Raw genomic sequence first — 12588 nt, 5'->3', positions numbered from 1 at the left:
TCAGATAGAACTTGCTTCTGATACAATCAACTCATGCTTACTATTTATTTGTCTCTATTGAATTCATCTTTTTTGGGGGGCTGAGCCTTAGTGACCTTGTTTCAGGTAATGATAATAATCAATATCAAGGAAATCTACTTAGATGTAGGATGATAAGAGGACAGTAAAAAGGGAGATTAAAATTAGAAGAACAAAGATGAAAATAATAGAGATGTTGACAGGAGAATGTTGGATAAATTTTGATTATTTTGATATTTTCATTTCCAAATCATTGCTTTCTGAATTAAGATCACAGGCCCCATTGGCTAAAGTTAGCAAGAAATTCAACAATTAGATGACTACATTAGCTATTACTTTGTTTTTAATAAATAGCTACTCATCCTACAGTTTTGCAAAGACCAACATAATTTTTCTTTTTCATTCAAGCAAATTAGACCTTGTTCGTAGATTTTCTTTTTCTTTCTCCTGGAAAGCAGATAAACCAGTGAGCATGCCCACCTTTATATTTGTAAAAGAAAACATCCCTAATTCCTAGATAACTTAGTCTGTTAATTCCACAAATGGAGCCAAAATAATGGGATCATCTTATTGAATGGGCCACTTTTACATGTGAAGAAGCGACAGAATTTTGTGTACCACAAACCTCTGCTCAGTTTAGACCATTTGACCTTTTCTGGATGGTAATTTGTGACAGAGAGAAGTAAAATGCTAGATGTGGTTCCTTCATCTAGTGAAGAATTAGAATTCAAAACTATGGAATTTGGAACATCCAACTAACTGTGGGTAATCTTAGAATAAACAGGAGAAGCACTGTGAAATGGTATTATGATAAAAATCATGATTTAATTAAAGAAGAATAGATTCGTTTAATTAGCACACCATATATTTCATTAGGTGATCAACACGCATATGTACTGCAAACGGTCTATCTACAATTAAGTTTGTAGACTTGACAAGCAAGTTGGGAGCAACTGATTTATCCACCAACCTGATGGTGAGTGTTGGAAGCATCTTGAATATCTACCGTATGGCACATCTCCTAGACTATTATTTGGGATCTCTTTACTGATAGTAGGTTGTTTTGTGTACCTTGACTCTCTTTGATTTCTCTCCATCTATATTCCTTTTTTTTTTAATAATTCCCTTATGTATTTATTTCCTTACATTGCCATTACATGACTCTACAATATGGATCAACCCTTGTAGATTAATTAACTGAATTATAAAGGCTTTCCACATGTAGAGTCTAAATGCCTTCATTAATTCTTCCATTAAGTCACCATGGTACACGTTTCAACAAAGTTAACTTCATTCCATTCTAATAAAATTCGTTCCAAAGGTTCAAACTTGTTCATAGAGAACTAAATAACAGGATACTAATCTCACAAGTATTAATGTTTTTGATTTGTACATAAAGTTTTTCTCACTAGCTTACCAATATTTATTATACTTTATGCATTTATTGAGAAAGTCTTTTTGATCCGTCTTTTATGTGTCTGGTCAACAAAACATAATTAAATATATGTTGGTACTATGTAATGTAGTTATAGTTTCTAGAAGTTTGCATTTTCATTTGGTATATTAGAGTGACAACTCCGCCTATGGCAAATAAACTCCACCATTGCTGGTTAAAGGAGGAAAGCTGTGTTAGGTTGTCAACCAACGTCAAACAAAAGCAAATGTTATGTGTGGATCTATTAAATTATTATGCTAATGTTAGGTTATTCATAGGAAGCAATGGATTGCAGGATCCGAATAAGGACCATTACATTTCAATAAAAATTTTATCGATGAGAATTTGGGTGTAGTCTTAAATATGCTAGAGTTTTCACACTCTAGGTTAGATAAAGAACAAGCATTATAGGAATGCCAATTGTTTTAGATTTAGAACATAGGAACATAGGAATGTTGCAAAGAAATGGAGATAGTAGATATGATGGTTAAAAGAATAATTAATGTCTTGTGAAATAAAATGGGTAGGGAAAGTAGGAAAAGATGATAGAAAATTTAAGTTTTAAGTTATGATACATAGGAAAGAGTAAAGTGAGATATGGAGTAGGAATTGTTGTCGATAATTCGTTAAGGGACGAAATAGTAGGAATAATTAGGAAGGGAGATATGATTATAGCTCTCAAGGTAGTGGTAGAAAATGAAACTATTAATGTAATTAGCATATATGCACCTCAAGTAGGACTAAATGAAGACACCCAACATAGGTTTTGGGAAGACCTAAATGAGGTAATATAAAAGTTTTCATAAAAGAAATGAGTATGTAGGAGTAAGAAATGAGGAATATGATATAGGGTGAATGGGGATAATGGTTTTGGACTAAGAAATAAAGAAGGATATATTAAATTTTGTGATAGCATGAGTTTATAATAGCTAATATCTTTTTCAAGAGAAGAGCACTTGGTTACGTTCAAAAGTCACAAATTGACTTTCTTATAGTCAAGAAGAGGAATATAATTTTTTTTTTTTTAAATTACAAGGTTATCCCTTAAGAAAACTTAATAACACAACATAGGTTAATGATGTTAGATATGTGCCTCAAATATTGTATCAATAGAAGGAAAATGTGCAGGGCTCTTATGATCAAATGGTGAAAGGTAACGGATGGGAAGTAAAGTATATTGAAGGAGAGGGCAGTAGCATAAGTATTATGAGAAATATATGATAACTTGAATACGATATGGGATAAAATGATATCAAGTTTGAAAATGGTGGCTAAGAGCATACTCGGTGGGTCAAGAGGATGGACAACACCAAATAAAAAATCTTGATGGTGGAATGAGGAAGTACAAGACAAAGGTGGGAAAACGAACAATCTATAAGTTACTGTACACTTATAAGAATGAAGAACATTTTAAAATATATGCAGTAGTCAAGAAAACAGTGAGTGAAGTCAAGAATGAAGCTTTCAAACACTTGTTGAAGTAGCTTGATACAAAAAAAGAGGAAGGTGACTTCTGTAGAATAACTAAAACAAGAAAGAGGAAAATAAGACATCTTACTCAAATAAGATCCATTAAAGATGAATATACTAAGTAAAGGATGAAGAAATAAAGGGGCAATAGAAGAGTTATTTTCATCAATTTTTTAATGAAGGTTTAAATAACTAATTTAACTTAGAAACCTTAAGTCAAAGGTGTATAAAAAATTCATCAAAGAATTTAAACTTTAGAAATAGAATAGGTGTTAAATGAGATGCAAAATGGAAAAGCGGTTGGACTTTATGATATTCGAATAGAAATATAGAAGTGCCTAAGGAAGTAAGGTATTAAATGGCTTACAAAGTTATTCAATCTAATATTGAAAATGAAGAAAATGCCTAATCGAGAGTAACTACTCTGGTCTCCTTATAAAAACAAAAGAGATGTACAAAATTATGTGAATTATAGGGCATTAACCTAATGAGTCATACAATGGAACTTTGGAAAAGAGTAATATAAAAAAATAAAGAGATCAAGGAGATCAAAAATCAATTTGAATTTACGCTTAAAAGGACGACGATAGAGGTTATACAACTTCTTACACAATTAATTGAAAAGTATTTGAAAAGCTTATGACAAAGTTCCTAGGGAAATTATGTGGCGAATTCTAGAAAAAATAAATTAAATGTTAGTGTAGCATATATTTAAATAATTAAGTATATATATGATGACAAGAGCGAAGATTCTAGACGGATTAATTAAAATGTTCCCTATAAAAATAGAGTTATTCCTATAAAGATAAATTTGCATCCAGGATCAGCTCTAAGTTCATACTTTTTATAGTAGTCATGATTGTACTCATTGGACGCATCCAAGACACGTTACTATGATACATGTTATTTGCAGATGATATTGTTTTGGTTCATTAGACATTTGAAGAAGTAAATTTAAAGTTTGAAGCTTGGCTGGAAAAAGTTTTGAGCGTAGTAGAGTAAGGATAGAATATATAGTAGATTTAAGTTTAGTAGTATTAGACGTAGCAAGACAATTGCTAAGATAGAAGATGACACATGTAATTCAGATATTTAAGTATTTAGGATCATTTTTACAAAAGGATGGAGTGGTTGGGAGATATTTTATATAAGATATAAGTAGGATGGTTGAAATGAGGTGTTAGATGTTCATTATGATCGTAAAATATTTTTAAAACTTAAAGGGAAGTTTTATAAAATGACAGTTACCTATTATGTTATATGGAGCAAAATGTTAGAATATGATACACACGAATAAAAGATGAGTCACAGAGATAAGTATGTTAAGGTGTATGTGTAGACAAGGATGGGCAAGATAAGAACAAGAGCATGAGAAAGAAAGTTTGGGTTGTGCCTATTGAGAAAAATTTTGATAGATGCATTTAAGATGGTATGTACTCATACTAGGCATCCAAATAATGCCTCAATCAATGATATGAGACCATGATAAATACACATTAATAGGGAAAGAGAGAGACCAAAAAAGACTTGGTTAGTAGAATAAAATTCATTTAAATATAAATGAGGATATAATAGGGGATCAAGCTCAATGATGTAAGAGGATCCATATAGTCAACTGTACTTAGTGAGATAAATACTTGGTTGTTGTTGTTGTTGTATAGACTAGAGTGACCAGATCTACTTGATCAAGTATGAATTAGACATTCATATGTCCTTTGATGGCCCCTATAATTCCACAGTTTCCCTAGGCTTCATACTATGGTTTATTGATATGCATTCAGTAAAAGATGGCTTCAATTGAGTAGTCTAAGATGAGGCTCCGAGGTTAAGGTGATTCTTCTTTTTTTTGGTTAAGTGATTCTTCTCTTTTGTTTTTCCCTTCAACAGTTGCATGTGTAAATTTATTCTAAAAGATGTAAAATCCAATGCTTACAAAATTCTCAAGATATTGGATTAACCATTGTGACTGGAGTACTTTTTATAACTTCAAAAAAAAGTTTTTGTTGCTTTTTGATTCCCTATTCTGATAATATTCTCACATATAATGGAGATATTTAATTATATCTTATACCATGATATTTAAAGAAAGACTTCTTCTAGGTGACACTCTTCCATTTTGAAGATGAGGCACGGGAAGGCTCCAAAGAAGTCATATCAATCCTAAAGGATAAAGCAAATCTTCATGTATTGATGTTGACAGGTGACCATGAGTTGAGCGCATTGAGAATAGCTAAAATTGTGGGTATTAGCGAAGTTCATCACTGTTTGAAACCTGAAGACAAACTCAATCGGGTGAAAACTACTGCTAGAGAGAAAGGTATGCAACAATTTTACTTTTCTTATTCCATGTCTTGTATTTCCATGTGTAAATAATTTTTTAATTACATGAATCATACCAAAAAATTGACATCAATTTGAATTTGATACATGTTTTTTTTTTCAGTTCAAGACACTAACTTTGTAAAGTTTTTGAATGAAGTGTGTTCATTAATTTCAATGAAATGATCTTAAGTGGCACCTTAATTTATTCAATCAATCTCAATCACATAATGCATCCCAATATTAGGGGTGTCAAAAATGAATCTGACCTGCCAATCCGTCCCGAATCAACTTGAAAAAAATCGGGTTCGAGTTGGGGGTTTTCGGATTAGGGGTTTTTGGGTTGGTTTAGGTTCGGGTCGGGTTGGGTTCGAGTTGACCCAAGATGACTTGAATTTAGGATTTAGGTGTTTTCTTGGTGTTAAATCAAAATTTTTATTTTGAAAATTGAGATGTTTTAGGCAAGGTTTTAAATCTCGACCCATGCCAAGGTTTTGGTCCAGACCGGAACAATATGGTTTCAGTATCATATTGTGTCGTGCCGTGCTGATCTAGTTTCGGTATTTTTTTATTTATATATATAATAACTATTAGATAAATATGTTTATTGTGTATAATTTCAAAATATGTTGTATATTGATTTTATATAAGTTTTCCATTATTGAACAACTTAATATTGTTAGAAAAAATAATTAAATATAATTTTCTTTAAAGAAAATTCATCTATCAATAATTGAAATTAAAATTGATACATCATAATATGTTGCTTTACTAATATTAAAAGGAGTGGTGTGAATCAGATTAAAGCATTAGTTCTCATAACATTATGCTGAGGTCAACTCTATATACCTTCAATGCCCAGATTAATAATCATAAATATATAAATTAATATAAATATGTTATTTTATATATAATAATTATATAAATTAATTATTTATTCATTTAATTAATTATTAATTTAAATAATATATATTTAAAATAGTAAAAAATTATCAGAATATAAATTTGATTATTAGAATTTTTTAGAATAAAAAAAATTAAAATAGTAAAAATAATTTCAGAATACCAATTAATAAAATTAATAATTAAAAAAATATATATAATATTTATATATTTATTGGGATAATTTAATTAGGATTTATGAAAGTCTTTTCGATATATCACACTTAAGTTGGGAATTGTTTGAATTGAATAAATCATAATTTTAATTTTGTACGGTAGCATCACCCGCGGACGTTCTAGCGACACCGAAGGCATCTCCGGACGCCCACGACCCACTTTTGTCATGCGACGCATGCGTGTGATGCACGGATGACACATGAAATTGGGGAGCGTATTGTATCGGTCTCGCTCCCCCATCGAAACCATAAAAATCGTTTGCGTTGCCCAATACGGAAGTTTTAGTTACATAAATAAAGTATAGCAATGATATATTGAGATAAAAGTGAAAAATTATAAAAAAATAACAAAAAAAGGTTTTTCTTCTAGGTCGAGCGGGTTATTCAGGTTGGTCGAGCTGGTTATCCGGGTTGGGATTTAGGGTTTTTAGGTTAGGTTCGGGGTCGGATTGGGATTTTTTTTTAGAAACCAATCTTCAATCCGACCCGAACCCAACCAACCCTCTGAAATTGACACCCCTATCCAATATGCATCATCTAATTAAATAGCAAGTGATATGATCACTATATTATTATCAACCTCAATTTATTGCCTTCCCAACCAAATCAACCTCATCTACACACTTAAACACCTCATTCTTGTCCCCAGGACGTAGCACAGCTGGGGGCACATGGTTTCGTGGCCAAAAGGTCCAGGGTTCGATCCTCGAGGTGTCATTGCTTGAGGTTAGCATCCTGATCATGCGCTTTCAGCTGTGTACCTACATTTACCTCCCTCCTTATCTGTGGGACCGACTCTAGGGGGTCGCTGATGTGGCGGTTCCACATTTTTTTTTTAAACACCTCATTCAAATTTGATAACCAAGAACTCTAATTGACTAGATCATGTTTCAAATCAACTTCATGAGCCACAATGTCCAATTATTAGGAAGGTTATCCATAACAAATAAAAATAGGCTTTAACAAATTGATTATTTGCCCCCTACTTCAGGAAACATTCTACAAACAACACTCATGATTAATGCACCAAGCAAACAAAGAAGTAAGGCCTAGATCATAGGGAACATACCACCCTCTATCTATAGAAGGACTACAACACAGCCTGCTGCAAGGATACAAAAAGGGCAGCTACTCCACATAAAAGGGAAAAGATGGACTATTACTTCTCGATAAAATAGGAGACGGTAAAGTTGTACTTCATCTCTGTTTACCCAAGTACTTGGTTCCTCAATAAAATGATTTACCTCAAATGTTTACAACAAGCATTGCAGTTTGGCCGGCATAACATCAAACTAAGTACTGCTGATCGGTTGTTAATACTCAAGCCTTGTTTTTCATGACTTTTAAGACTTTGTTGAGGTTGTTAGTTGGAATGTTTTTGTATTTTAAAGGTCAAAATCCTCGTACTATTACAATGAAATGATCTTAAACCACACCTCAAATTAACAATCAATCTCAACCGCATAATGCATCCCAATGTGGCATCATCTAATTAAATAACAATTAATATAATTGTTATATTATTATCAACATCAACTTATTGTCTTCACAACCATATTGACCTCATCTACACACCTTTAACACCCCATTCTAATTTGACAACCAAGAACTCCAATTAACTAAATCATAGATCAAATCAACTTCATGAGTCACAATGTCCAACTATCATGGAGGCTACCTGCAACAAATAAAATAGGCTTAAACAATTGATCTTCACCCCCTACTTCGAGAAACATCCTACAGAGTAAAATCATGATTAATGCACCGAGCAAAACAAAGAAGGCCTAGATCATAGGGGTCATACAACGCGAGATCGCACGACTTTTGCGCTGCTACGGGGTTGCACGACCCCTCAGCTATGGCCACGGGGATCTCGTGACTCCTCCGGTGCGACCGCGGTGGTCATGTCACTCCTCTGTAGCGGTCGCTAGGTCGCACGACGCCTTCACAGAGGCAGTTGAAGAGTTATGTGACCCCTCCACTGCTATTGCGGGGTCAAGCCACTCCTCCGCTGTAGCCACGGGGTTGCGCAACATGTCGCAGCTGTCGTGGGTCTAGTGCTAGGATCGTGCCGATGTCGGTTGCCATGCAGAATGAGATGCTTCGCCCGTTTTGATTGTCTCGGCATGACACTTTAAACCATGATACGACCTATATCTATAGGACTACAACACAGCCTATTGCAAGGTAACAGCAAGGGGCAACCACTCCACACAAAAGGAAAAGATGGACTACTTCCTGTCAATAAAATAGGAGACATGGGAAAGTTGTATTTCATCTCTGGATACCCAAGTACTTTGCTCCTCATTAAAATTACTAGATTACTTCTGATTTCAAATGTTGACAACAAGCACTGCAGTTTGGCCAGCATAACATCAAACTCGTTATTAATCAAGCCTTGGTTTCATGACTTTTAGGACTTTGTTGGAATGTTTTTACAAATGACTACTCACCAACAATATGACTGGTGTCAGAGTGGCTACCTTTGATTAATTGAAGCACATTGTATTATTTCAGTTCTGCATACACATGGGGAGGTCATAGTCTAAAATTTATGAGTGTGTTTCATCTATGATTCTAACTCTTTATGTACCTCCTCTGCGCTTGTCATACACTGACACTAAGTTAGCACTCACTTTTTTTATTGATCACGTGTACAAGTTGTTAGCACCAACAATGTTTTCTACTTAGACCCACTTCCATATTGAATATTCATGCTAGCTTGGTGGTACAAATATTGGCATGATTCCAATAATGACTCAGACATTGAATTCCATTTTTACATCTGCCAAGTTTAATGACATTAATCATAATATGTATTCTCATTTTTTTTCCTAGTGTGTTCTCATTAAAAGTTGTGGCTTGATGAAGAACTAGAAGACAAAATCAAATGCTTGATTAACAAAATTAAGACTTTGTGCTTCTTATATGCTAACTGACCTTAATCCTTATGTTACTTCCACAGCTATGTTTAATGAATCATCAAGGAGCATATGAACTTCATAGTTATACTTATAGCATTGTATTTTAGCAATATATTTTGTCTGGATGGCAACTCATGTTAAAAGGCCATAGGTTGGTCGTGTCTCATTGACATGTAATCATTTAATTCATAATTTAGGATTTGTTCTTTTAGCTATGGCGAGCCTTCCTCTCTAACCATAATTAAGTTGCATCAACATACTAGTGATAATTATCCTTAGTAGAAGAATGGGTATTCTAAATTTTCATAGAATGCTTCACCTTTGCTTCTATTTCATTGTATGCTTCTTGCATGGTTTAGAGAATCAATATTGTAATTGTCTCTATCCTACCATCGACCAGCTTCATGTAACAGATTGCTTCATCTGCAACATCTGGATATTACAGATGGGAAGCCACTTATGTTTCTCTAAGAATCTTCTATATCACTTTGATCGATGGCACTATTGTCTAGGTCAAGGTTATATCAGTCTCCTACTGAAATGATTTGTGTTGGTGTTCTGTCAACATGCTGACACATGGTGCTGTGGGCACAGGTTAAGAGGTGGGAGGAATCAGGAAGTAGAAGAGGAATATGGAAAAGAGAATCATTGATTGGGGCTGAGGAACAAGAAGGAAACTTGCTAGGAGTAGTTGGAAAGCCTAGTCGGTTTGCTTAGAAAAAAAACCTCACGACCATTATCTTTCCTAGCAAGAAGCATCATGAGAAGCCACACTCCCTCTCCTTTCCTTAGCAAGAATAAGAAGAAGAAGCCTCGTGCCATTGCCTCTCCTTGGTACCTTGATGCCTCATCAAAAGAAGAAGTTTGTCTAAATCAAGAAAATCATAGGTGTATATTCGGGGGAGGAAGGATCACGTGTGTGTGCCAGTCTTGACCATGTCTTTTGTGTCAGTTGGCAAGTAAAATGATATGAGGTGGAAGAAGCCTCACATGTGGTGTTAGCTTGGTTTCCACCTTATTTATTGATGGCTTTTCATTTTAAGCGAGTTAGTTTAGATATTTGGAGGCCTATTTCAATTGTTATCGGATTAAGTTTTCATTGTCATTACTTCCATTAATTTTGAGTTGCATGGTTACATGTGTTATTTTTGAGTGTTTGTCAAAGGGTTTTGATCTAAACTAACTTTAATAAATAAAAGTTTATTTGTCGTCTACTTTGCACTAATATCACTCTTAGTTTGAATAATTTGTCCATTTACTTATTTTGTGTCTCATGATATCTTTTAGTGGATGATGTTACAAATTTGGGAAGATTATTAGGGATGTTTCTCCTTAGATAGCCCTATAGACCTATATATTCCCCTATGATTGGTATATTTTCAACTCTTTATCTAGTTGCAATTAGGTTCTCAATGCTCTTTCTCAAGTTGGTTCCAAAATACTACAAAATTGCAACTTTTTATAAATATATTTAATTTTATGACCTCTCAAAAGTTTGAACAACAAGTCTACTAAATATTCATTAAAATTAACAAATAAATTGATGATCTACTTGGATTGCACATTATCATGACAAAGTGAGTCATCCTCTTGTGAAATAATGGATCTGAAGTAATGCGCATAGCAGCTTGATCTCTATTGGCTCCACTTGATCATTTGCTTCTTACTCTTCTAAGGTACCATATTGCCTCCCAAAATTGCACAATTATTTGACGTAGTTTATCACATCATGGGAGAAGATACCTATTTTAAATTTGTATATCGTATAACCTAAACATGACAGCAATTACATGTAAGATACATTTTCCTATAGCATTCTTAACTTACCGCAAACTCCTTTAAGCACCTTTAGATGGAACCTCAATAAATGGATGTCAAGTTTGATGATTGTTAAGGTAGTTTATTCCCAAACAAATCTTGTCAGGGGATCTATTATTTGATCTAGGAAGGTATTGGAGATTAGTTTGAAAACTGAACTACCTTACAATTGTTACACTAGATGTCTCATTTTCTTGTAATGTGATCAGTAATTCTTTTGAGGCCCCATGTTAGTGATTATTGGGAAGCAGTTCTATGAATTCTGCAATACCTTAAGAATGCTCCACCTGTAAATAATTGTGGTTATTTGAATTCTACAGTTTCATGACTGTGGCTATATACATTATGGTGCACACAAGTACGGTTCTCCTATAATTGATTGCTCCATTTTTGTATATAGATTCTTCTGAAAGTGATTTGATACCTTAGAAGAGGAAGATACAAATTGTAGTGGTGAGGGCTAGTGCAGAGATAGACTACACTTTTCCCACGCGGGAGTTTATTCTGCTTAAGCAGTTGATGAATGAGTTGGCGAATGCACCAAATGAACCAATTAAACCACATTGGGAAAAATAAATTGACATAAACATCGCTTTTGACCCAATATTTCACAAAAAGACAACATAGACAAATTGATTGTCTCTTTGTAATATGGAAATTTGAATTCAAGGAGATCATCACTTTCTTTGTTAGTTCCAATGATCAATTAGAAAATTCGTTAACTGTCTCTTAAAGGTCTTAGAATTGAATGCATGTATAACAAATTGGGCCTTTATAATATTTTTTGTGCCAACTTAATGGGAGTATGAGAGACCTAGTTTAAATTTATTTTTGAATTGATTCTCGCTTTGTATAAAAATTTAAATTCAAGGAGATCATCATTTTATGTGTTGGCTCCAATGATCGATTAGCATTGAATAAGTTTATAACAAATTGGGCCTTTTTAATATTTTTTAACCAACTTAAGGACTGTGAGAGACTTCGTTGTGCATATACACAACTTAAGAGTTGCAAATGTAAATGGCGGTATCCTAACATATGTAGGTAGAGGGGATTTTCTTGGGAGAAAACCCTAACTAGTGATCCTCAAATTTAACATCTACGAAGTCAGAGTTGGCTGCTCCCCTTAGTTGGAATTCTCTTGCAAGCTTCAATGGCTGCTAAAAGGTTATCTCTGTATCTATCTTGGTGATGGAACTATTGTATCACGAAGAAACATACACAAACTAAGTGTTTTTTGGCAAAAGAGATGTTATCAATCTTGTTCATGTAAGTGCACTGATAACCGATAAGATCTGCACCTAATGGAGGATAATAGCTCAGATCAGTAGTGGTATGTCCTTGAATATTTTTCTTCCATGAAGTTAATCAACTTATTATTGGTGTTCAACTACAAACACAAGTACCAGATTGTTAATCAGTGCACTAAGCTGTTCCTTGCATATGATACCTTCTGAGCAAGATCATTCAATAGTTTCATAATTGT

The 12588-nt window shown here is 33.7% G+C and overlaps 1 protein-coding gene across 2 annotated transcripts in view; it reads left to right on the top strand.

Moving 5' to 3' along the window:
- LOC121976131 (probable cadmium/zinc-transporting ATPase HMA1, chloroplastic) overlaps positions 1-12588 on the top strand; it is a 62078-nt gene that overhangs the window by 45768 nt on the left and 3722 nt on the right. For both annotated transcript variants that reach the window (XM_042528138.1, XM_042528137.1), the window contains one exon: positions 5024-5240. In XM_042528138.1, the coding sequence (XP_042384072.1) occupies positions 5024-5240 (217 nt within the window). The remainder of the gene's footprint in view (positions 1-5023; positions 5241-12588) is intronic.

Source organism: Zingiber officinale, chromosome 4B (genome assembly GCF_018446385.1).
Source record: "Zingiber officinale cultivar Zhangliang chromosome 4B, Zo_v1.1, whole genome shotgun sequence".
In the NCBI taxonomy this organism is placed as follows: domain Eukaryota; kingdom Viridiplantae; phylum Streptophyta; class Magnoliopsida; order Zingiberales; family Zingiberaceae; genus Zingiber; species Zingiber officinale.
This window is presented reverse-complemented; position numbering and strand designations above follow the sequence as displayed.